General features: G+C 39.5%; 1 protein-coding gene across 1 annotated transcript; it reads right to left on the bottom strand.

The window, feature by feature from the left end:
• Positions 1–23,575: 23,575 nt before the first annotated feature.
• LOC107772996 (cinnamyl alcohol dehydrogenase 2) lies at positions 23,576–26,150 on the bottom strand. The gene is made up of 5 exons (XM_075248666.1): positions 25,961–26,150; positions 25,741–25,854; positions 24,807–25,317; positions 24,422–24,575; positions 23,576–24,155 (listed from the first exon to the last, which is right to left on the bottom strand). The coding sequence occupies exons 1-5, from the start codon at positions 26,056–26,058 to the stop codon at positions 23,950–23,952; spliced, it is 1,083 nt and encodes a 360-aa protein (XP_075104767.1). The 5' UTR covers positions 26,059–26,150; the 3' UTR covers positions 23,576–23,949.
• Positions 26,151–27,264: the final 1,114 nt, after the last annotated feature.

Here is a 27,264-nt window from a genome sequence, read left to right as displayed (position 1 = left end):
TGTCACAGCTTTCTTCGCCAATATTGGGTTATCGTTGGAGCTTTTAGCTTTTCTCAACTCTTCTGGGGTAAAGCATCTCCCCGATCGAGTCAAGCCATGGATCTCACAAACTTCTTCTTTAACCTCTTTCCCCTTGTAAGTCACTGTCACTCGTTCATAATTCTACGGGACCGTCTTGTTGTTGTCTATTGGTAATTGAGTTACAAGTTTGATAATGACAGGATCTATGCGGGCACCCTCCACAACTACCACAGGCTTGTCTCCGGTCCTAGCACAACCACTTTTGCTATTTCATGTTTCCCTGCAACGTCACTTGAAGACCCTTTCTTGACCACCACCGATGGTTCACTATTTGTCCCACTCAACTTAATCACAGACGTCTCACTTGTTGACTTTTCAACCGGCCTGGCTTCAGTGGACCGAATCATCATGACAGTTTGCGAAGGTTTCTTAGGCTCCCTTCCCTTATGCACTATCTCAATCATATTCGTCTCATGATGGGCTGACAATGGGTTCTGGTTGATATTAGGTGCCTCCGTAGCCTAGACCTCAATCCGATTAGTATCAATGAGCTCTTGAATAGCTATTTTCAATTGCCAACACTTCTCTGTGTCATACCCCGGAGCACCAGAACAATATTCGCAGCTCACGGAGTGATCAAGATTCCTCGGGGGAGGATTTGGCAATTTTGGCTCGATCAGACTCAGCATACCCAATTGTCTCAACCTGTGGAATAAACTGGTATAAGATTATCCCAATGGAGTGAAAGTCTTCTTCTTCTATAATCTCTCTTTTTGGTGGCCTAATTGGGCCTGAAACCTGTTCTAGGGGGATTTCAGTAGGCTCTCGGGGGTGGATAAGTATTTTGCGGGGCTGGGTATGGATTGGGTGGAGTTGGCGCATGCCATTGCACGTGGGCAGGAGGTTGAGGATATGTTTGTGCATGATTGACAGAAAAATGGGGATCTGGTGGTGGGTAATAGTGTTGTGGTGTGCTATATGGAGTATAGGGGTAAGTTTGGTGATAGAGTCGAGATTGGTTGTGGTAATGTGAAGGGCCCCCGGATCCGACCCAAGCTCCTAACTCAACTATCGCAACATCCTCTTTCTTCTTTTTCCCAAGTACACCTCCAGTACTGTTTATAATGGCCTGGGCGGTTGCTTTGATTGCTGAATAATTCATGATCTTGTTGGACTTGAGTCCTTCCTCAACCACGCCTCCCATTTTTACAACCTCATTAAAGGACTTGCCCACTACTGACACCAAATGACCAAAGTAAGTGGGCTCCAAAGCCTACAAGAAATAATCAACCATCTCACTTTCTTTCATCGGAGGGTCAACCCTCGATGTCTGCTCTCTCCAACGGAATCCGTATTCCCTAAAACTCTCACCGGGCTTCTTTTCCATCTTCGTCAATGAGAGACGGTCTGGGATAATTTCAAGATTGTACTGAAAATGGCAAGCAAAGGCTTGGGCCAAGTCATCTCATGTGTACCACCTACTGTGATCTTGTTTGGTATACCATTCCAATGCCGGTCCACTCAGACTCTAGCTGAAATATGTCATCAATAATTCATCTCTTCCGCCTGCCCCTCTCATCTTGCTACATTATCCTCTTAAGTGTGCTATTGGGTCACCATGCCCATCGTACAGATCAAACTTGGGCATCTTGTACCCTGCTGGTAACTGAACATGTGGGAACAGACATAAATCCTTATAGGCCACACTTACTTAACCTCCCAACCCCCTCATATCTCTGAATGATTGTTCCAAACTTTTGACCTTTCTGATCATCTCCTCATGTTCGGGATTTTTGGATAGCTTCTCGGTCTCTGCCGGGAGATCAAGATGATGTGTGTAAGAATATGGTTTCGACACTTTGAAGGTGGGTTCAAGGGGATAATACTGGTTGTCGTGAGTCTGGAACAGAGGTTCACTAGAAGATCAGTGTAATGCAGCAGGTGGAGGTGCCACAAAAATGGGAATGACTGGTGGAGAAGGGTATGGAACTTGTTTGGGTGGTGAAGCTTGAGAAGTATGAGAAGTGGTGTCACAGCATTGTTAGTAGAGGGGAAAGGCTGGAGATGAGTTCACAGTGGGAGGCTCCTGAGGTTGGGCCGATGGTGGGATATAAGCAGCATTGGCGGGATAAACCGGTGGTGGATGACCCTTTGCCCAGGCCTGGTACATTTAAGCCATTTGCTGCTTTAACTTATATATTTCTTCCTTCATTGTATTAACATCCAATTCTTCCACCTCTTTTGACGGATCAACAATACTTGTCTCCGGTTCTTGGTTGGCCATGTTCAGCTTGTCTTTTGATCGGGTATTGTAGGAGTGAGTTGCCAGAATGCCAATCAACTAACCACCTGCCTGAACTCAGTATATCCACAACAACCTTGTTAGTGATTATGTCTTTAACAAATTGGTAATCGCACATTTGGGGAGTGAATGCACCTAAGTAGTTAACCGTTTCTATTATGCATTTGATCGGTTGCTTGCGTCATCCCGGCTTTTCCTTATTTCCATCTGCAACTTCTTTTTTTTTCTTCTCTTTTTTTTTCATTCTGGCCTTTGCTTTTTCTTTGTTTTTATCCTCTCATTTCCCTCTTGTTTTGCCATTGTTTCTTTCTCTTGGTTCTCTTATTTTTCTCTCTTTTCTTTTCTTTTTTTCTCTCTTGTTTTTTCTCTCTCTTTTCCTTTTCTTATCTCTTTTTCTTTTGGTTATGGTCGAATCCTATAGAGATTGCCTACGTATCATGACCCTGCATGAATTAGACCGAGCGTAGTTCTGGGAGATAAGTGTGAAAGTAAATAGTAAAACATTTTGGGATTTTCAATTTTCATAAAAAGCCAATGCTTTGATTACAAAGACTCAAAACTAACAGACTTCAAAAGTAACTGACAGACTCTGATGAAAAGACGAAATACAGACTCCAAAAATAAGCTATCATATTCCAACAGAAGAAAATACAGACTCGAAAACAACTGACAGACCTCAGCAAAAAGAAAATACATACTCAAAACAACTGACAGACTCTAACAGAAAAGTAAATACAGACTCAAATTTAAAATCATGAATACATTAATGCTCCTGGCACCCGCGGGACATCATTCGGTCTCGCCGCGGGCCTATATGCAAGCTCCCTTTGAAGTCGATCCAAGTCACTCATTATCTGTTTAACAAATGTCATCACTGCCGCGAAGAAGGTGGTGCGAGTCATATCCTCACAGGCTTGGCACTTCACAACAATGTAATCGGCGATGTTTCTAATTCTCTCTCTTATGACACCTTTTTCTTGTAACAAACGCCCGATCTGCTGGGCCCTGGCTTCCAAAGTTTGCTTGACCACATGATTCTGCTCCTGAAGTTGTTGCAAATCTATTTCTAATTGTGCCAATGCTGTATAACAATGTTCCCTTTCAACCTTGAAGTCTTTTGCCTGTTTGATCATTTTGTTTTCCGCGGTGATGACCCTTTTCTTTAATCCCGTGACCTCATTGTCTTACTTTTCTTTCAACTGCTTAACCAGGCGTGCTCGTTCATCTGCATTTTTAGCCAATTGCTTTCGAGCCCTGGCTAGTTCACTTTCTGTTTTGTTCAAAATCAAAACTATAACCGTTCACTTTCTGCCTCAGGTTATCTATGAGTTTTTCATCTTTGGCACTTCGAGCGGGGTTTTCTGCCGCTATTTTTATTTTCTGAATTTGGGCTCGAAGGGTCTCATTTTCTTTGGCTAGCTTTTTCTTTTCTCCTTCATCTGTCGCGGCTTGCAAGCTATTCTCGAATTGAAGTTCTCTAACTTGTTTTTCCAATTTACTTATGATAACCCTGTACTCGTTTTCTTTGGTCAACTAGTCCCATTGCATTTGTGCTCCGTCGGTGAACTATTGGACATGGGGTCTCTTTGCGGGCCTTTCGGGCTCATGATGAACTCAGGATCTTTTACCATACCAAGCAGTGTAACTAGGCTTCACCTCACCTCTAGATAGATCTCGTACTTTAGTATTAGGCCCTAAGAATCTGCACTGATGCCAAATCCGACGCACTTTTTCTTCTGGGAGGGCAGCTCTTGGTTCTAACTCAATGACCTGCCGACTCAAATATTCATCGTGTGGGATGGTCTGGTATTGGCCTAACTGACGTAGGACTCTGTGCAGAGCATAAGGCTGGATACTCCAAAGACCCATCAACAACAAAAAACACACCTCAACCGACATATAGATTGCTTGACTAACCGAGAGCCACCCGATCATCCATTCGATCTTGTTTGCAGTCAAAGATCTCAAATGAGCATAACATGCTTCCGCACCATCCGGTAACTCATAACCCTCTACCTGCTTTTCATGTTTTTCGATGCATTCAAGGCCAGTCATACCACAATTCAAGTATCCGGGACGGTGGCAACGGTGTTCCTCCATCCACAGTTCTAACAGCATATTGCACCCTTCAAAGAACTTCCCTCCTTCTTGACAAAGGGTCAGAGCTCGGTAAATTTCCGCCAAGATCAGCGACACTATAGTCCCATTTGCCTTTTTCATCATAAAGTCAGCTATCCCTACAAGCCCCAACTTTATGTTCCCGTCTTTTCTGGAACAAACCAAAATACCCACGAACGCCACTATGAAAGCTAATCCTCTCCGAGTTTTCCACTTGTCTTGGTTTCCCGCGTGAGTAAGACCGGTATCTGGCGTATCGAAGCCACGGGGATTCCTGTAATATCGATACAAAAAGTAGAAAGTACAGAATCCTTTGGCCAAATTTCCGTCTCGGATGTCCCGACTGATGTTTAACAAGTCCAAAAATTTGTGAGGGGCTATTTTTCTCGGGGCTATCGGGTATTGACTTCTAAAATTCCCCTCAAAACCGGCATAACCTGCTATCTCTTCCAGTGTAGGAGTTAACTCAAAATCAGCAAAGTGGAATACATTATGTATTGGGTCCCAAAATGGTGTCAAGGCCTCAATCACGTCTTTTCTTGGCTTAACTTTCAAGAGCCCGATAGTCACAACTTTCTTGCTGTCGTCCCCCAAATCATGCCACCACATATGTAACTCTAAAAGGATCTCTTCACGAACTGAGAAAGGTTCATTTTGAATTGTGCTCATCCTGCACATTTATTAAGGTGATTTTAATTAAAAGAAAACTATGACTCACTTTGACTTAAGAGAAATGACCATTTTTTTCAAGATTTTCACAAAATATCCGGCCTTGCCAATACGGCCTTTCAGCACTTCGAAAACGAAGATTTTAAGGTTGTGTCGGCTAACCAGCCAAAACCTTTAAAAATTACTAAAGGTGGCTGTTCTTGCAAAAATAGCCTTCCGGCGCCCTTTTAGGGACATTCGGCTATTTTTTGCAAGAATGGCATCACCCTAATTATTTTCAAATTGAAGTAAAATTTTTGTTCTTTTGGGCTATTTGCAAAAAGGAAGTTGGATCTGATGGGGGTTGCCTACGTATCTCACACCCTGTGAGAATCAAACTGGTTTAGTTCGAATAAATAAAACAAACTATTTTTGAAAACAAGACTCTTTTTTTTTCATTTTTCATTTCGTTTTTTTTCTCAAAAATTCGGCAGAGTTTCAGCACTATTTGGACATTGGTTTTTCTCAAAACAAGTGATTAACTCTCATAACCCTCTACACTGCTATTTCTCTTTTCTCGCCCTTTCCCAATATTCATAAGCCGGCCAGCATGCAAATCCGAATCAAATAAATACACAAGTAGCAAGTAAGATGCATCAAGATGGTCCTTTTCATTTTTGGTATACTTGTCCTAGACAGACCCAACCCCTGTGTTGAGTATCCAAAGTTAAATGCACATGATGCAAGCAAACGTTCCTACTAGGGATCCGACATGAGGTCTTGTTGTACTAGGTTCAAAACCTGACTTTATTGTTCTAGACCTGGCTTACCCGAGCGGACAACTCGAGTCGGGGGGAGCGTACCGGGAATACTGAAGCTTCATCGGCTTTGAAACTTGTCCGAACCTCGTTCTAAATTTGGAATATGACTCTAACAGAAAAGAAGTCACACAAAGTGCACACTTCTTCATGATTTAGAAGACTCGGAGAGAAGAGGGATTTCGCAACAGTTTATATATAGTTCACGAAACATCAAAGCGGTAAAAGATCAGTTAGCACATTAGGCCCAAGTCATGTAACAAATTCAAATAATGGATAAAGTCAACTATAACAATTATTCTAAGCTCGAATTCTTGAATCCTGAACCAGAGATTCTGGGTTTGATCCCCAGCATATTCGCCAGAGCTGTCACACCTCTTTTTACCTACACCCCATGAAGGGTGTATAAAGGGAGTTTTTCTAATTAAAGGACAATCGAATGGGATTTATTTATTTGAAGATTCAGAGTCGTCACTTGGGATGATTTGTGGTGTCCCAAGTCACCGGTTCAAATCCCGAGTCGAGGAAAGATTAACTCTGTATTACAGTCTGCGAACTAGAAATCCAGGTAAGGAATTCTGTTAACCCGGGAGAAGGTGTTAGGCATTCCCGAGTTCCGTGGTCGTAGCACGGTCGCTCAACCATTATATTCGGCTTAGTTATCCGATTTTAAACAATTATGAACCTATGTGCAGATTTTAGTTCTTAACCGCTCTTATTCAATTTTAAAGAAGATTGAATGTCATTTAAAATATGTCTTTGAATCGCGCCACATGAAATTCACCCGCAATCCTAAACATATTTTATTCAATGTTTTAAGATTTGATTTGGGTCACATGAAATGCACACCCGAGTTTAAGAAGGTAATATTATTAGAATATGTGCCTAAAGAAACTAACGAATTTGCAGCTTTGCAAGGGCCATGGAAAATTCGCTAAATGGCACGCCTCGAATTCTAAGGTTGAACGAGATTAATTAAGTGAGGGCCATGCAATTTGAGGTTTTGTTCAGCATGGCACACCTCGAGTTTCTATTTTAAAAGAAAATTCAAACTAAATCTCGGAGGGCCATAAGCCGTTTGCGTCATCTAATATGGCTCACCTCCCAACTTTACTAGTTAAAAAACCAATTGATTGATATAATTAATTGCATAGATTGAAAATCGTGCTAAACTAAAGCTCAAAATCGATCCGCCAATATCCAAGCACTCATCTGAGGCTTATGTCTAATGAGCAGCCCAATGGCCCAATACGGCTGCAAGACAATGGAATTACAGGCTTCATGTTAAATTCTACTCAGGCCCAAAAGGAGGGTCAAACATTGATGAAACACACACTAGATGTAAGCCAAAGGCAAACAAGAACAAAAATGGCACTTAAATTTTTTTTAAAAGAAGACCTAACAATGGTCAGATTTTGCACATAACAAATTACTAATTACACATGGAGAATCGTCATTCAAAATAACCGCAAATAGCTTCAATCAACAGGAATTGTACTGAGCTATCTAAACCTCCATCAACCTCGGCATATGTACATCAAACATTTTATTAATGATCGAATGGATTCTCAAAAACACATACTTCAACTTTTACTAAGTGGATTCAGAAGTCCAACTTGGCGTGATTACTATTCTTAATTCTAACTTCAGATCCCAATTGACCTTTTAACATCAAATCCAATCATACTACACTCAAATGACAATGAAAAAATCACAACACACTCAATTGTCATGGTCAAAGGCAGACTATGGCTTTTCTTTTAACTACAACTAACTATTCATGATGTTGATAATCAGACGAAGGAATCAACCCATTTAAAATTCCCAATCTATACCATAACCCCTTGTTCATGATGAGCATTCTATCAAAAGCATTTCTAAAGCTAGTTATTACAAACCATGTGTCGACGCCCCCCTTTTTCCCTCCTGAAAGAAGGCAAAATCGGGTTTACGACATTATGGGCAAAACAACTCTTATTCCCCTTTCGAGGAATCAGGATATGGAATTTGAAGAGTCACCACCTAATGATTATAGTGCATTAGGACACTTAAAAAAAGGGATTTTGAAAGATAAACCAGAGTTCGGGTAAGGGCTTGAGATTATCTCGAGGGGAAGGTGTTAGGCACCCCTCAAGATCCACTAGTGTGGTTCCCGACCGTGCTTAATTATGACTTTAAGAAGAGTAGGAATAAACAAGCAAGGTTTGCACATAGGAAGTATAAACAAGTTAGAAAATTTTGAAAGAAGAAAGACACAAGTGATTTTAAAAGAAGAAAGCTTAGTTGAAGAAACATTAATTTAAGAAAACATCAATAACTAAAGAAGGAGAAAAGGGGTCCTAGGTTTAAATATAATATGAATCAGTTTGGTGCAATACCCAGCAATCATTCTCGCACGAGATATTAGCGCACTGTCATCATTTCCATATTCTACCATTCCCACCCCGTCAAGGTATTAAATGCGTGGATTGGTCACGAGTGCTTATTGTGTGCTATTACCCGTCCCGTCCTATAGGTCCTAGAGGGTATTTAGGACCACTACTCCTATAAGGCAAGAACTAGGCTGAACCCTTAGGTTTAAAGATCAAAATACTAGGCGACATACAAAAACAAATAGGACTTCATGTAAGGGATCACATAAAGGCATGTAAAAGGCTCAAATATCCCTCCACGGATAGACATATAATTAGCACGCCTCAATCATATTTAAGGTCTAAGGAAATGAGAGTTAAAAGCTAGAATGTTCGAAAATAAGCAAAAATAGAAGCTGAAAAGTTTAAACGGAATTCGCAGAAAAAGAGTTGGACGAAAACGTTTAGAACTTGAGAAAAATGCAGTAGATGCGTAGCAGTTTAGGAAACATTTTTTAACACACTCGAGAATATATAGTAAAACAGTTTTCGGACAGGAGAGGTAGAAGAACAGATGTAGTATTCTGCAGAGGGAAGAAAATAGTTTCGGACAGATGTAAAATTATTCAGGATTGCGGAAGTATAAAGAAAGAAAGCAGTAAACATATTAGTACCTTTTGAAAATTACAAAAGACATAGTATTCTAATAAGTTTTAGGAAAACATTAGTCCAGTCTTGGACTGGAAAAGTAACTTGGTTGAAAAACATATAGGTGAAAAGTAAGACGGGATTTTAGTAGGAAAACCAAGCGGACTTCAAAGAGGCAAAAAAAATTCGGATAGTTTAAAGAGGTTGAATAGCTTAAACATGACTTAAGACGATTAATAGGCGTGGCCTGACCATAAAAGAAAGTGGACATGCATGCTTGATTTCCAGCTTATAAATATACTATTAACTTGACTCATGTTATTGGATAGAACATACTAACGAGGCATTCAAACAATAGAATCCTAATTACATGATATCTAATGCACATAAAGGTCTTAAAACATGGTATCTAATGTAGTAATAACTGATTGCGATTATGAAGTGAGTATACAAATCTAAAGTAAAGAGCCTAAAGCAGGATTTCTATATGTGGGATGCATGCCCTATACATGGCTTCTATTGCGCAAATAAGTAAGTAAAATCCTATAGACATGTTTTCTACCCATTACTTTAAGCTAAGCATGCATAATCCCACCCAATTTTCACTATAGCCCCAATTATTCATTACAAGTTATTACAGACGGAGTAATTAAATTACAATAGTAAAGAGTAAAACAAAAAGTTATTCTATAGGGAGCCTTCAGCCAGGCCCAAACCTCCAACCTCACTTCTTTCGAGCTTCACAGCCTTCACCAAGAGTTTGGGTGCGGCAAAGTTCCCTAGGGGTCTCTTGAGATCCCGGCCAATACCAGGCACCCAAAACAAATCACCATTGATAAGTGCGAGTGTGGAATTGCCAACCTTGTGCATCAAAGTTCAGTGGGTACTCAAGGTACCCAAAGCAATGCTCACACAAGGGGGCAGAACCTAATTCTAAGAATAGTGTGATTGTGATGGAATTTGAAGGAGTTGAGTTGAAAAAGGTTTCATGAAGGACAGTTTGAGAAAAACAGTAGAAGAGTGAAAAACTTAACTGAGTTTGAAAACAGTTACTTTGGGACCAGTTTTGAAAGCAACAGTCACACAGACAAAGGTAAAGGTAAAGGGAACAAACAGCTCACAAACACGACAATCAGTCACACACATTAAAGGAGAGTTCATGCATCAAACAGGAGTCCAGTTCTTACAGCACCAGACACCAAACCAAATCATCCTCAGGAAGGTATTTTAGGGCTATGAAGTAGCCCAGAGGATGCTAGTAGTATACAGAAGCAAGGGGGAAACATGCATTGGGGTAGGCAAATGGGGTAATGAACATGCTAGGCTTACTAATTAGTATAGGTACATGCTAGTTGCAATAGGAACAACAGAACCACAAGTAGAAACACACAAGGAACAAAAGAAAGTGCAGCACTAATAGAAACATATTATTTTTGAGGCTGTAGCTTAAATAGGATGCATACCAGTTGAAAATAATGTAAACACAGAGCAATAGTGAGCAATATTGTGCAGAGAAGTGAGCAGTAGTGTGCAGGGAGAAGCAGAGAGCAGGGCAACAGTATGCAAGAAGTGAGCAGCAGGCAGACCCAAAGCAAGTAACATAGTAGAGGCCAGCAGAGAGATAAAATTGACCAGGATCACTCAATCTCAGCCAATTGAGTGATTAGCATTCAACAGGAAACTGAAAGAAGTTGTGTATAAACAACAAAGAGCATCAAAGATGTTTTTGTGAAAAGAGAGAGAGAGAGAGTTCAGAACATTGAGTGTAAGTGATATGCAATGTTCGTTGATGTCTCGCAAAGAGAATGGGGGAGGGGTACTTATAGTACTGAATGTGAGTAAACAAACAAGGCAGCAGTCCCTTAATTAAAGGACTGGTATCAATCACAATCCAGTCAGTAGTTGGACTGCCCTTTAATTAAGGGATCCCAAATCAAACGGTAATAATCAGTCATTTGAAAGGAAAGAAATCGCAAAGATATAATCACATAAGGAAACAGAGTAGCATAAAGCATGCAATAAGGACTAAATACATGACCATCTAATTAAGAAAATAGGTCAGGCAAATCAATCAACAAATTGGTGTACGTATATAAGGCAAAATACCATCGTAATTCTGAATGAATAATTTTCAAAATAATGATCAAGATTGAAAACCTTAGGAAATCAGTATTAATTGAGGGAAGTATCCCGTAAATTAGGGAAGAAATTGAAACTATAGGCAAAATACACGGAATCACACTTTGAAAACAAATATCACCGTCTCAAAGAGGGTTCGAGAAATCAGTATAAAATCACCATGCAAGCAATAAGAGAAACACAGAAGGAACGACACACTAACAACAAGGGGCATAGAACTCGGAGAGGAGTCCAGAAGAACACAAAATAAGCAAATAATGCAAACACAAACAACCAAAATTAGGGTTTCATCAGACTAAAGTAAAATGTTTAGAAGAATCACGAATAGTACTCAAAAATCAGAAAGTAAAAATGATTTCGAAAAGGGGGTCAGAAACCCTAATTTCAAAAAGGGAACAAAATCGTTTGAAACTGGAGTAATCGTAAAGATCGAATAGAAAATAGTGCAAAACATAAAGGTACACGTTAAAATCGTTAAAAAAATCAGAGATTTGAGAGGTTTGGGTCAAGATTAGGGTTTCATAAGAAACCAGTGAGAGAAGTAAGAGAAACCTGGCGGTGAAACTCAAGGGTAATGGAGTTTAAAGCACCATCGAACCAAACCCATTGGAGAAAGGCCGGAAACGGACCCCGGCGAGGCTTTAGTGACCGTCTTTCATGGTGGAAGCTTCTGGGGCTTCAAACCTTGGAGAGGAGCAACGATATAGGATTCTATGGTGACTAGAGGTCGAGAGAAGTGAGGACGGAGTATGGCCGGAGAGGCGATGAAGCTTGTCAGAGAAGAAGGAGAGAACCAGAAGGTTCTAGAGAGAAGGGAGAGCAAGCGTTAGAGAGAGAGAGAGTGAGAGAGAGACCGGTCTCTGATGGAATGAGGGGTCAGGGGGGTAGATTAGATTTATTTTAGGCAAATGAATCTGGGCCGTTGATCTCCTTTGATCAACGGCTCAGATTGAGGCAAGGCTGGATCGGGTTAAATTAATTGGGTATGGGTCGTCGGAAATGGGGCTAAAATTGGGTTTAAAAATGGGGTTAATTTAGGCTATAATTGAAAGTAAAGAGGCTACAATTTAAATAGCCAATTTTTCCCATTTTGAATTTATAAAAATAGTAAATGGTGTTAAAAAAAATCCAATTAAAAATACTGAGTTAACAAAAAATGCATAAGTATTAATTTAAAAATATTAGAAATGATTTTGTGATTAAAAATGCTATTAAATATAGAAATAGTCTAAAATTGCAACTTCATGCAATTTTAGTTTTAAAAAATAAAAATCAAATGGACTTGTAAAATTATGCAAAAGTCAAGTAAACTATATTTTGATGTAAATGTGAGAACAAAATAATTATTCACCAAAATGACAAGTTTTTTGGGAATAATTATTGGTTTTTATAGTGCAAAATAGGCCATAAATTGGTTTTAAAAATCTTTAAAATTTTGGGAAAATACCAAAGCCTTTGGGCGTGCTTGTATATGCATACATATGCTATTTTGAAAGTATTTTGAGTATAAAAATACATAGGAAAAAATTGGGTATCAACACCATGCAAGAAATTGAAAGAGGGAAAGAGATGAGACATAAAACAGATAATAGTAATTATTGTCATATTTCCAGATCCAAGCCTCAAATTACATTTAAGTGAAGTCCATGATGTTGGCAGAATACCTGGAGATGGAGGGAAACAAGATGTGAAGAATCAATAGTAACAATAGTAGAAATCAACAGCAGAAAATAACCAGTGACACCAATTCCAAACCAAGAAATGAGGTGCAACAATCCGAAAGATAGACGGTTTCAATAGAACAGTAGCCCAAATCAGATTTTTATCTCTTCAAAAAAAATCCCCTTGAAATGTAAGATAGGTGTGCCTTTATAACTAAGGAAATAGGGCAGCAATAGAGAAATCAGATTTGCACTTCAGCCCTTTCTGAATTTCCATTTTAGCTTAGAAAACCCTATTGTAAATCTCAGAATTTTAAAACAGTCCCCAACCCCACTTCCTAGAAGCTTCCTCTTCAGTTACTGAGAGATTTCCCTACCTATATTCCCCAATTTACCCTTAACAACCCTGGCATTTACCCTTTAAACCCAATGGGTATGGGTCAATGCTGACCCAAAGTCCAAACCTCCAAATGACGGGCTAGAATTTGAACTTATGGGCCGGACGTCATTTAGAATCCTGTTTAGATAAATAAATGAGAAGCAGAAAGGAGAAACAAATGAACCACTTCAAAAGCCCAAAATCTAAACTAACAATTGATCTTCTTTTTAAGCTAAAATACCAAATCCGAACTAAATTAACAAAGGTCTAACTTAAGCTAATTATCAAAAGGACAGTGTTATAATTAACCGAAAGAAAACAGATAACATCGTTCAAAAATTTGAAAGGGGGAAAATGAGAATTCACATGAACAAATACGACCACTGCTTTAACCAAAAGGGAAAACTAGACTTGAGACTTTTGTCACTTTTTAATCAGAGAAACATGCATTAGAAGAAACGAAAACAGAAGAAAGAAGTATGAAGGTGAAACAACACGAAACTGAAAAGATAAGAAAAAATGAAGAAGACTTACCAACTAATACTACGAACCCGAACTGATTTAACGAAACTAATGTTATTCATTTGTTCCTTGTCAAGAACAAATGAACCACCTCAATTTGTGATGAACTAGAGCTCCAAACTTGGGATGAACGAAGTCTCATGGCCATGCATTCCAATGGAGTCAAAGATAAGGTGGTGTGATATTCTAGGGTTCCGAACTCAGATTTGGGATTCGAAGAGATCGAGAGGTATTCGAGAGGAACTGGGTTGAGATTGGGAGGGAGGAGGATGAAAGGGTTCAGGGGTGTGATTTTGGTGGCGAACGGAGGTGGCGCCGCCGGGCTAGGGCGGTGGGAATTAGGGCAGCGAATTAGGGTTTCGGGGGTGTCTCTGAAGAGACGAGGGTGAGTGAGAGACGATGAAGGGGGTGAGAGGGGGGGGGGGTTCCGACATTTATATATCAAGATAGAGTCAGTTACAGACCGTTTGATCAGCTGAGATCAACGGTCCAGATCAAAAAGTGCGAAATGACGTCGTTTAGTTTTAAGGTGGGGCAGACCGGGTATTGGGGTAATTTGGGCCGGATTCAGAATGGGTATTTGGCAAATTGTTTAGGCCTGGATGGATTGAATTAGAATTGGCCCAAACTAATTTCCCTCTTCTTTCTTTTCTTTTTCTTTTTTCATTTCTTTTTCTAATTTCTTTTAAATTGAAATTAAAAATAAAACCTAAATTAATTCCTAATCAAATTATCCTATCAAATTAAATTAACTAACTCTAAATAATAATTACCACAACTAATTAAATACCAAATTAAAGAAAAACCTACAAAATTCAAGACTAAAAATTAAAAATGCAAAAATAAGTTATTTTTTGTGATTTTTCCATTTTTATAAAACAACTAATTTGTCAATTAATCCTACAATGTAAAATTAAATCCTAAATGCGAATGCAAAATATTTTTGTATTTTTTATTAATTAAATAAAATAAACATGCACAGACAAATGCAAACAATAACAAACAAAAATCTACGAAATTTCAAGCAAATGAAAAAAAATTATTTTGTTTTGAATTTATGGGAGTAATTCATATAGGGCAAAAATCACGTGCTCTCAATCATTACTGGTCTCGATCTTGACAGGTACTTCGAATCCCGAACTCGGTACCTTATCCTCATGTCTCGTTCTGATATACTACGGGGTCGATCCACGATCCATACCTCGAGTCTCGAATAATCAGTAAAATCGGGTGGACCCAGTTTTAATTGTATATAGATAGTCCCCTCATTTTTTGGAGTATAACGACAAGAAATGAATTGAGTCCTCGATCTTTACCTCGATTTGCCATGACGTCATAACCTTGACGTAAGCGACAGTGGAAACAAAATCTCGGAAGCTGGCCTTTCCCGAGAAAGACTCCGAGAACTCTAGCGATCCTGGCGGTGGAGAAAATTCTGAGGGCGAAGATACTTCTACTGATAAGGATCGTGCTGCTTAGGCTTTGTGCTTTTCGTAAATTTTTGCTTTTATTTTGAGGTTGATCGTCCCTTGTAAAGAATTCTTGATCGAGACCTATAGCCCTTGTAAAAAGGTTTTGACGAATATATAAAAAATTTTCCCTTCCACGACTTATGAATCTGTTATCCTTTTATGCGGGTCAAAGCGCCTTAGGATAAAATTGATTTTGAAGGTCCAGAGTTTGAGATTGTAAGGACCGACAACACGTACTGCCCTCAACCGTTTCTGATCGATGAACCCTGAATGATCATTTGAACTTGAGTTTATGTAGCTCTTAGGCTTTATGGTCGAGTGAGGACATGCTTGAACTCGAGATTAGATGGCCCTTGGGCTCGAAAGATAGTCCCCAAGTGAGAATATATTCGATCTCGGGTAGCCCTTGGGCTTAGTAGTCGAGTCAGTACTTGCTCGAACTTGAAATGAAAATAGCTCTTAGGCTTCATGGTCGGGTAAGGACATGCTCGAACTCGAGATAAGGTGGCCCTTGGGCTTGAAAGATAGTCCCCGAGTGAGAATTTATTCGAATTCGGGCAGCACTTGGCCTTAATAGTTGAGTGAGTACTTGCTCGAACTCAAAATGAAATAGACCTTAGGCTTTATGGTCGAGTAAGGACTTGCTCGAACTCGAAGCAAAGTTAGCTTTTAAGCTTTATGATCGAGTGAGGACTTTCTCGAACTCAAAGTAAAAATAGCCCTTAGGCTTGATAGATAGTCCCCGAGTGAGAGTTTGCTCGAACTCGGGTTAAGATAGCCCTTGGGCTTTTATGATCGAGTGAGGACTTGCTCGAACTCGAAGTAAAAATAGCCCTTAGGCCTTTGTATTTGTTACGGATTTCGGACGTCTCCGATCCGTGTTAATTTGGCCGTAGCCTCTTTAGTTCGGAACTTGCCATTTGGGCTCATTTTCTGTTTCATTTCGAGCTTGCCCAAAATGTCGGTCCCCGAGTGGGATGGCGATGGAATGTAAAGATCGAGGGTTGCCTTTAAGTTCTTATGATCTTGGCGTTTTAATAATTCGATTTCGTTTGTTTTTTGGACGGCAGTCCCCAAGCGTGGGTTTAGTTGTTCGAACTTCTGTCATGATCGGACCTTAAGCCTGTTTATGCAATAGATCAAGAGTAGGAAATTTTTCTAGCAAGAAAAAAAATACTTCTATCAATAGATGATTATACATGCGTACATTTTGATGTTAGGGCTTGAGTAACCTATTTGGGCACGGTCTATTCGACCGTTTGACCCTTACAATATTTTCCTATTGAGACCCCGCTGTCACAAAGTAATTTCCTTGCAACAAAGTTGATATTCTAGGGCAATGCCCCCCCTAGTATTCGAGGTTTATTGTAGGGAACCTCGGACACTGTTAAATTGCTCTAAGTTAGCACGAACAATGGTTGCCTCGTTAAAAACCTCGCGGGAAAACCCATTTGGGACAAAAACCAGTCTAAGGTAAAAAGAGTGCAACACGTGCTTTAAGATCCAAAGCTTTGTGCCGCTCCTTGTCGATAGCTTACAAGTGTTAGTCGAAAAAATAGAAAGAATTGGAATGGGGTCGTACCTTCATTCGGATTTTGGATATTTAATGTGATCTTCCTCAACACCAAGTCCCCGTGAATTTTGACCTCGATAATTTCTCCACTCATTTCGTGCGAAGCTTTGCCCAGACCCGCTTTCTCTACGGTCTCCATTGTACGGTTGATATCGATCTCTATTCGACCTTAGCTCTCGATCGATGTCCCGTTTGATCCTATCCATGGGCCTGTTAGGATAAACGGACCCGGTAGGGGTCCCCAATTAGTCATCCTCGACCCTGATATCGATTATGTGCGTCGACCCAAGTGACAGTCAGGTACTCGATCAAACTTTACTTCAACTGCTGTGAAACTATGGAACTCCGAGTGTTAAAACTTGAGTGAAAGCTTGAAAAGCCCAGTCATCGGTGACCAGAGGCAAATCTATTCTCTCCGCTTGGAACCGAGATACAAATTCCCTGAGCATATCATATCTTTCTGCCTTTCCTTGAAAAGGTGTGACTTCCTTGTTGCAACTTTAATGGCTCCGGTGTGTACCTTTACAAAAGAATCTGCAAGCATAGCGAACGAATCAATAGAATTAGGCGGTAAGTTATGATACCATATTATGGTACCCTTCAGTAGAGTCTCCCCGAATTTCTTCAGCAGTACAGATTCAATTTCATCATCTTCCAAGTCATTTCCTTTGATGGCGCATGTATACGAGGTGACGTGTTCATTCGAATCGGTCGTCCCATTAATTTTGGGAATCTCGGCCATATAGAACTTCTTGGGGATTGGTTTCGGAGCCGCACTTGGGGGGAAGGGTTTTTGCACAAACTTTTAGAATCTAGTCCTTCCAATATCGGTGGTGCCCCCAGAATTTGATTAACTCGGGAGTTGTACGCTTCTACCCTTTTGTCGTTTTCCTCAATCTTCTCCCCCAATTTGATCTGTTTTGTGAGTTCTTCGAGCATCTTCATAATGGCGGGGTTAGTCCTCATTTCGTTCTCATTTGGCCTCTCTGGAACTGGTTCATCTTTGTGAACAACTTCTAGCGAGGGTTCATGCTCGATCCTGCTTGGTGCTCGATTCTGATTTTGGAGTTGTGCTATTGCAGCTTGTTGGGTCCGCAACATTTCGAATATCATTCGAAGACTAATCTCGCCTTCTTCACCGCTCTATGTGTTCTGATCGGCTGTTCGAGTATCTCTACGGACGCTATTTTTAGCTCCGACACCCAAATTCCCATTAATGGCAATATGAGAACTGATGTCGATTGGGTCCACGGCCGGAACTCCATCGGGGTTGACTGGGGATACTCCGCTTCCTGGGGCAGCTATGTTTTCGTTCTCCCTATGAAGACCAAAGCCATTGTCTGTGTGTGTGGGTGCTACTCGGGAATTTGACGTGTTGATCCTAGAATCAAAGGCACTTCAAAGAACAAGTGTAAAATCGTGTGTGTGATGAATATTATACCAGGCAATCACTATTATCCTTAGCCCCACGGTGGGCGCCATATTGTTTACTCTTAAAATCGAATAACAATTAAACTTATATGTGGTTTTAAGGATACATGATTTCACTTGGTACAAACTGATAAATACGAGAATTAATGCTAGAAATTAACAGCAAAGTAAAACAAACAAGTTTTGAAATGCAATTCAGCCCTCGAGCTAGGTCTGACATACTACGGGGCCGATCCTCGATCCATACCCCCGATCTCGGTTAATCAGTAAAATCGGGTTGGCTTGGTTTTAACCGTATACAGTTAGTTAAAACATGTATGAAATTATTTTTTCAGTGTCGAACTTCTAACTTCTTTGGTACAATGATGTTGGGCGTATAGCCGTGCATAGCACGGGCACCAACCATCTAGTATATATATATATATATATGTAGAAGATAAGAGGTGTACTTCGAGACGCTACACCTAACTGGGGAATAGAGTTGACAATGAAGAGTTATATTGATTAATGAAGAAATGATGTTACATACTCGATTAAATGGAATTGTCAGACTTATTTCTCATTAAAATTATCACCCGTTCCCAACTGGCTTCTATTTAATCCTTGAAAGTTTGAACCATAAGGAGGTAGCTAATAGAAATCTCTATCATTAATATATAAAACAATACATTTGTTTTTGTTGCGGAAGCCAAATGTATATAGTGTGAATAAGTCACAACTACTATACCAAAAATTATGACAGCCACCAAATAATAAATAAGACAATAAAACAACAATAAAGGAAACACCAGAATTTACGAGGTTCGGCTAATTTTGCCTACTCCTCGGACACAACCAATATTTTATTCCACTCCAAAAATACAAGTGAAATAATACTAAAGAGAGAAGATACAAATGCCTTAAACAGATGAGAAGGCAAATGAGAGGTGTGTCTCAATCCTAAACATTAGGCCTTCTTTTATAGGGGAAAAATCCCCTCCAAACTTAACTCCCAACCAATGTGGGACTTTGGCATTTTGCCAAACTTCAACAAATCTCCACCTTGGCAAAATTCCACATTTTCAATTCTCTCTCAATAACAAATTTTGGTTGTGTCTTCATCTTCAATCTTCAGTGTTCAACAATGTTGATCAAATCCAAACAATGTTGAAACTTGACCGCAGTCACCACCTTTGTCAGCATATCAGCAGGATTCTCTGTAGTATGAATTTTCTTCACCGTGACTCCACCTTCTTCTATGATTTCTCGTACGAAATGATACCGAACATCAATGTGCTTCGTCCTTGCATGATAAACTTGGTTCTTCGCTAATTGAATAGCACTTTGACTATCACAAAAAATTGTGATACCTTTTTGTTCAACACCAAGCTCCTTTAGCAATCCTTGAAGCCAAATTGCCTCTTTCACAGCATCTGTAATAGCCATGTACTCTGCCTCTGTTGTAGACAAAGCAACTGTTGACTGCAAAGTAGACTTCCAACTAACTGGTGCCTTTGCAAAAGTAAACACATAACCAGTAGTTGATCTTCGTTTGTCCATATCACCCGCAAAATTTGAGTCACAATATCCAACTACAGACTGATTGTCTTCCTGCTCAAAAACTAACCCGACATCTACAGTATTATGAATATACCGTAGAATCCACTTCACAGCTTGCCAATGCTCCTTCCCTGGATTGTGCATATATCTGCTAATAACTCCAACAGCTTGTGAAATGTCAGGCCTTGTGCAAACCATTGCATACATCAAGCTACCAACAACATTTGCGTATGGTACCTTTGACATATACTCTCGTTCAGCTTCATCCATTGGCGACATAGTAGTACTTAGCTTAAAATGGGAAGCAAGTGGAGTACTAACTAGCTTAGTCTTGTCATCTATGCCAAAACGTTGAAGTACTCTCTTCAAATATTCCTTTTGAGATAAACAGAGTTTCTTTGAACGTCTATCTCTAATTATCTCCATGCCAAGAATTTTCTTTGCCTCACCCAAATCCTTCATCTCGAACTCCTTCTTCAGTTGAATCTTCAACTTATCAATTTCTTCCAAATTCTTGGAAGCTATCAACATATCATCAACATATAGGAGAAGATATACAAAGGAACCATCTTTAAGCTTGTGCAAATACACACAATGATCGTATTTGCTTCTCTTGTACCCTTGCCGCAACATAAACTCGTCAAATCGCTTGTACCATTGTCTAGAAGATTGTTTCAATCCGTACAACGATTTTTCAAGTTTGCACACCATATTTTCTTTTCCAGCAACTTTGAATCCTTCTGGCTGAGTCATGTAGATTTCCTCCTCCAAGTTTCCATGTAAAAACGCAGTTTTTACATCCATCTGAACTAGTTCCAAATCCAATTGTGCTACCAAAGACAACATAATTCTAATGGAGGAATGTTTTACAACTGGAGAAAACACTTCATTGTAATCAATTCCCTCCTTTTGAGCATATCCTTTGGCCACCAATCTTGCTTTGTAGCGAACATCTACTTGGTTAGGAAATCCTTCCTTCTTTGCAAATACCCATTTGCACCCAATTGCTTTCTTTCCCTTCGGGAGATTGGCCAATCTCCATGTATGATTCTGATGAAGGGACTGTATTTCATCATTCATGGCAATCCTCCACTTATCTTCTTCTGAACTTTGGACAGCGTCTTTATAAGTAGTAGGAACATCATCAGCTACAATTGAGGTTGCACAAGCAACCGTCTCTATGAGACGAACAGGTTTCGTTATTGTTCTTTTTGGCCTGCTGGTTGCTATTGATTCAAGTTGTTGTTGAGATTCCTGAGTTGGAATCTCCTCTACTGGCTCTCCTTCCAGAGGGTAATCTTCATTTGTTTCCTCCTCTGCTTCTTGTGTAGGAAAAATAAATTTTCCCTCAAACTCCACCTGCTTAGAAGCACCTTCATTTTGTTTGGTATCTTCTGTTACCTTATTTACCATAGCAAATTCATCAAAGGTAACATCTCTGCTGAATATTACTTTCTTTGTCATAGGACACCATAAGCGATATCCTTTGACTCCAGAAGTAATTCCCATAAAAATAGCCTTCTTTGCCCTTGGATCCAATTTTGACTCTGTCACATGATAATATGCAGTTGAGCCAAACACGTGCAAAGAGTTATAATCTACAGCAGGTTTTCCGTACCATTTTTCAAATGGTGTTTTGCCATCAATAGCAGCAGATGGTAGACGATTAATGAGGTGGCATGCATATGTAATTGCCTCAGCCCAAAATTCTTTGCCCAAGCCAGCATTGGACAACATACACCGTACCTTCTCCAGCAAGGTCCGGTTCATACGTTCTGCCACTCCATTCTGTTGTGGTGTATGTCTAACAGTGAAGTGTCGGATGATGCCATCATTTTCACAAACCTTATTGAAATGATCATTTTTATATTCACCTCCATTGTCTGTGCGAATACACTTGATTCTCCTGCCTGTCTGATTCTCCACCATCGTCTTCCATTTGAGAAAAATTCCCAACACTTCATCTTTGCTCTTCATTGTATACACCCATACTCTTCGGGAAAAATCATCAACAAAGGTTACAAAATAGTGCTTCCCACCCAATGAAGGTGTTTTGGAAGGACCCCAAACATCAGAGTGTACATAATCCAAAATGCCTTTAGTATTATGGATCGCTGTACCAAATTTAACCCTTGTCTGTTTCCCTTTAACACAATGCTCACAAAACTCCAAGTTGCAAGCCTTTACTCCTTTTAACAATCCTTGATCTGATAGAGTTTTCAAGGATTTTCCTCCAGCATGTCCCAAGCGCATGTGCCATAGCTTGGTTGCTTCTGCCTCTTTGTCGTCACTGGATGTTACTGTCGCTGTCCCAATAACTGTACTGCCACGATAGCGGTACATATTATTATTCTTCCGATTAGCCTTCATTACCACTAGTGCACCGGAGCATACTCTCATCACTCCATTTTCTGCAATGATTTTGAACCCTTTTGATTCTAGGGCTCCCACAGAGATGAGATTCTTCTTCAAATCCGGTACATATCGAACATCTATCAATGTTCTGATCATTCCATCATGGTTCCTTAATCGTATTGAACCAATGCCATATGAGGTAAGAGGGCTATTATCCGCTGTGTGGATGACTCCATATTCTCCTTCTTGAAATTCCATGAACCAGTCCCTGTTGGGACACATATGATAGCTACAAGCCGAGTCCATCAACCATATGTCTGATGATGTTGTTGACTCTGTTGTAACTAATGAGAAGTCTGAATCATCACAATCAGCTACATTTGAATCCATAATAGCCTTTTCATTGTTATGTTTGGCCTTATTCTTCAACTTCGGACAGTCTTTCTTCCAGTGCCCTTTTTCTCGACAAAAGGCACATTCATCTTTACTGGGTCTGGATCTTGACTTGGATCTTCCCTTCTTTGTCCTCGTTTGATTTTGAGGACGACCCCTCACAAACAGTGCTTCTCCTTCTCCGCCCTTCTGTTTTTCTCGCTTTCTTTGTTCATAGCTGTACAAAGCTGAACAAACTTCTCTGAGAGAAATTTCGTCATTTCCATGGAGTAGAGTAGTTTCAAGGTGCTCGTACTCATCAGGAAGTGACGCCAACAACATTAAGGCCAAGTCACCATCATCATAAGTTGTATCCATATTTTGCAAATCTGTGACCAACTTATTGAAACTGGTGATATGTTCATTCATCGTGGTACCAGGAACATAGGTGAAGTGAAACAGTCTCTTCTTCATGTACAATTTATTTTGACTGTTTTTCTTCAAAAATTTATCCTCCAGTGCTTTCCATAATTTACTTGCAGAAGTTTCCTTTGTGTATGGATATTTCTGCTCTCTAGCAAGGTAGGATCGAATGGTACCGCAAGCAACACGGTTGATAATTCTCCAATCTTCTTCTCCAATAACATCTGGTTTCTTTTCTTCAATGGCCAGATCTAGCCCTTGTTGAAAAAGGACATCTAGAACCTCGCCTTGCCACATCCCAAAATGTCCGGACCCGTCAAAAATTTCTACCGCAAATTTCGCATTTGACACAATTCTTGTCATAAGCGAAGATGTCAATGATGACGTATTGTTGACACTTGATGTAGATTCTTCTTGTTTATTGTCCCCCATATTTGACACAAATATTATTTAATAGCTGACGACACAAATCAAGATTATTTCCTTTCTGATGTAGAAGATCAGACTAAGCTGCAACTACAGAGCATACTCAGACAGAACCTTGACTCAGTTACCAAGATAAATCTTTTCTGATGTGGAAGATCAGACTATGCTGCAACCACAGAGCATACTTAGACGGTACCTTGGCTCTGATACCAATTGTTGCGGAAGCCAAATGTATATAGTGTGAATAAGTCACAACTACTATACCAAAAATTATGACAGCCACCAAATAATAAATAAGACAATAAAACAACAATAAAGGAAACACCAGAATTTACGAGGTTCGGCTAATTTTGCCTACTCCTCGGACACAACCAATATTTTATTCCACTCCAAAAATACAAGTGAAATAATACTAAAGAGAGAAGATACAAATGCCTTAAACAGATGAGAAGGCAAATGAGAGGTGTGTCTCAATCCTAAACATTAGGCCTTCTTTTATAGGGGAAAAATCCCCTCCAAACTTAACTCCCAACCAATGTGGGACTTTGGCATTTTGCCAAACTTCAACAGTTTTTTCTCTCCATACAAAGCAGGGCTACTTCTCTTTTGCTCAAAGCATTAGTACAAAAGTGTCAGTACAACAATAACTATGTTTCAGTCGCAAAACTAATAGAAAATTGGCAATAGACTAAAATTTAAAGTCCTAGTAACAGACAGCACTTTTTCGTGATCCATTTTTGTAACTCAACTCTCAATTAGCTGCTTTCAATGTGTTTCCAATGTCAAGCACAAAACGATACTTCACATCCGATTTCAGAAGACGATCCAAAGCTGTATTCACATACTCCATGGGCACAACTTCAATATCTGGTGTAATATTATGCTTTGCTGCGAAATCTACCATCTCTTGAGTCTCTTTCATCCCTCCTATGCAACTTCCAGCCACTAGCTTCCTTCCTGTTTTCCACATTATATATACTTTAGTCTCAACATTTTTTTATTCGAAACAGTGTCTCCTTGTGACCTATAAGTCACAGGTTCGAGCCATAGAATCAGCCACTGATGCTTGCATTAGGGTAGGCTGCGGGCTGCCTACATCACACCTCTTTAGGCTGTGACCCTCCCCCAACCTTGTGTAAATGCGGGATGTTTCGTGCACCGAGCTGCCTTTTAGTGCATAAAAAAGCTATATATGGACAGAACTAGTGAAATTATATGCTTACCCAAAAGCAGAGGAAACACTGGCAACTCCACTGGTTTTTCTGGTGCACCAACCATAACAAGCTTACCATGAGATTTCAATAAGCTAAGCAATGGAAGAATAGGGTGAACTGCAGAAACAGTGTCAATTATCCCATCCAATGTGCTCATTGCAGCCTGTTCATATTAAACGAATACACGAAAGGTTAGCCTCCGTTATTCTGTTTACACAATAGAGTTTATGTTATATACACTAACAGTTAGAAAAGAACTTTTATACTATCAATATGAACTTACTGTTGTAGGTTAATTTGGCATGATAGTGTAAATTCTTTACACTTTTTCAGTGCACGAAATATAAACTCTTAACAATATTATTCAAATTAGGAATGTCCAAGTTATAGTCACCTGCATCTGCTCAGTATCGCGGCTGATCAAGAACTCATCTGCACCCAAACGTTCAATCGCTTCTTGCTTCTTACTAGCAGATGTACTGATCACAGTTACCTTAGTTCCAAAAGCCTTAGCGAATTTCACAGCCATATGGCCGAGGCCACCAAGACCAACAACACCAATGTGCATTCCAGGCTTATCAAGTCCAAAATGTTTCAATGGACTATAAGTTGTGATCCCCGCACATAATAAAGGAGCAGCTTCCATTGGCAAATTCTCAGGCCAATGAACTACAAAATGTTCATCAGAAACCATGATATCGGAGTAACCTCCGAATGTAAGGGTCCCGTCTGTGTTATAGCTGTTGTAAGTAGGGATCTGACGAGGACAGTAATTCTCGAGATCATTGTCACAGTTTTCGCATTTGCGACATGATCCTACCATGCATCCAACACCTACTTTGTCTCCAACCTTAAACTTCTCCACCTTGCTACCAACCTCAGTTACAACACCAACAACCTCATGCCTGTAATATTAATATTTGAAATTAGTGACACTTATGATTATATAGATTCTACACATGTTCTGCTAAATTTTAACCTAATACTTCAAACCGTTCATAAATCAGAGTTTCATGTAGCAACAACAACAACGCAACCCGGTAAAATTCCACTAGTGGGATCAGGAAGGGTAGGGACATACACCTCTACCCGAGGGATAGAGAGTCTGTTTCCGAAAGACCCTCGGCCAGAATTTCATGAAGAATTATGGAATTTACTTTGAAATAGCCTCTTGCAGAAATACAAGGTAAAGCCGTGTATGAGATCCTATTGGTCCGGCCTTTTCCCCGACCTCGCATATAGAGGGAGCTTAGTGCATCGAACAGAACAGGCCTTTTTGCATGTCATTTGACCCAAAAAAAAAAAAAGAAGGAAAAATCAAATCTTACCCAGGTACAATGGGATACTTGCTGTTTCCCCATTCATTCTTGAGTTGATGAAGATCAGAGTGACAAATTCCACAATACATAACTTTAAATTGCACATCTTTTTCACCAGTCAACCTGCATCCATTTAATAAAAAAACTCCCTCATTTCAGTAACCATTATCAGAATTACAACAAAAAAGAACATTAAAAAAAACCATTATAAGGATCTAAAATTGCACACCTTCTTGAAAAGTTGAAAGGAGAAAGAACACCAGATGTGTCCCTAGCTGCCCATCCAAATGCCTTAATTGGGTGCTCATTCTCATATGATTTTTCCATTTTAAAGTAGTATTATATATTTCTGTGTACAAGAAAATTTATGTTCTAATAGTATATTGTTGATAGAATTAATAGTAGAAGATTATGATACCAAAGTGAAAATGTTACGATCCCTATATATAGGCTTTTCAGTGTATGATAGATGACGTGATCGATGAGGTGGGCGAAGGAGGAGATGACGTGGAGCAATTAATTAATTACATCAACAAATCAGATTTTGCCTTCTCTTTACGTGATCCATGAGGTGGGCGAAGGGTGTAGAATATTCTTCTATCCCTTTTTACAGGACTTTTTGTTTTATTTTAAAGCATTTCACATATAATTTTATACTTTAAGAAGTAACTTGCTTTATAAAATTGAAATTTCATGTATAATTTCTTGAATAAACTAATTAAGTTCAAAATTCTATATACAAAAAATCATTTTTCCTATTTATATACTCCCTCCGTTTCATATTAAATGAGGTACTTTCCTTTTTACTCTGTTCCAAAATAAATGACACATTTCTAAATTTGGAAATAATTCAACTTTAAACTCTTTCATTTTACTCATTTATCCTTAATGAGAAACTTTTATAGCCACACAAATATTATGGCCCCGCAAACTTTTTACCCCTTAAACTTTTAAGATCACAAGTTTCAAAGTCTTCTTCTTTTTTCTTAAACTCCGCATCAAGTCAAACTACCTCATTTAATATGAAACGGAGGGAGTAATATAATATTTTAAAGAAGGGCATTTAGTTGAACTCACTTTGTCCAAGCTAACTTGTCCACTTACAAACGCCGGTTTTAAGCAAGTAGAGTCGGCTATACAGTCGGCTCTCTCTCATATGTAACTGTCACGCCCCAAACTTGGGGGTTAGACCGGCACTCGCTATCTCATCTATCCTTGCGTACCAACTTGCAACTAAGAGACTCTAAATATATGATGTTATTTTTTGGCTATGGGCCATATTGCAAGACAACTGCGAATATTGAGTAAATATCAATATAAAACTAGGCCAACAAGGCCGTCATAATTCCTACAGCTGACAAACCAACCAAATATACATACAAGGACTACAAGCCAAATATGTTGCACTAACTAACAGGATATGTCTACAAGCCTCTACTAATGGATATATTGTGATCGGAACAGGGCCCCGACCTACTCATAAAATATATACATATATACACAAGATGTAAATAAAGCTCTAGACACGGCACC

This window comes from Nicotiana tabacum, unplaced genomic scaffold (assembly GCF_000715075.1).
Source record: "Nicotiana tabacum cultivar K326 unplaced genomic scaffold, ASM71507v2 Un00011, whole genome shotgun sequence".
Classification (NCBI taxonomy): Eukaryota; Viridiplantae; Streptophyta; class Magnoliopsida; order Solanales; family Solanaceae; genus Nicotiana; species Nicotiana tabacum.
This window is presented reverse-complemented; position numbering and strand designations above follow the sequence as displayed.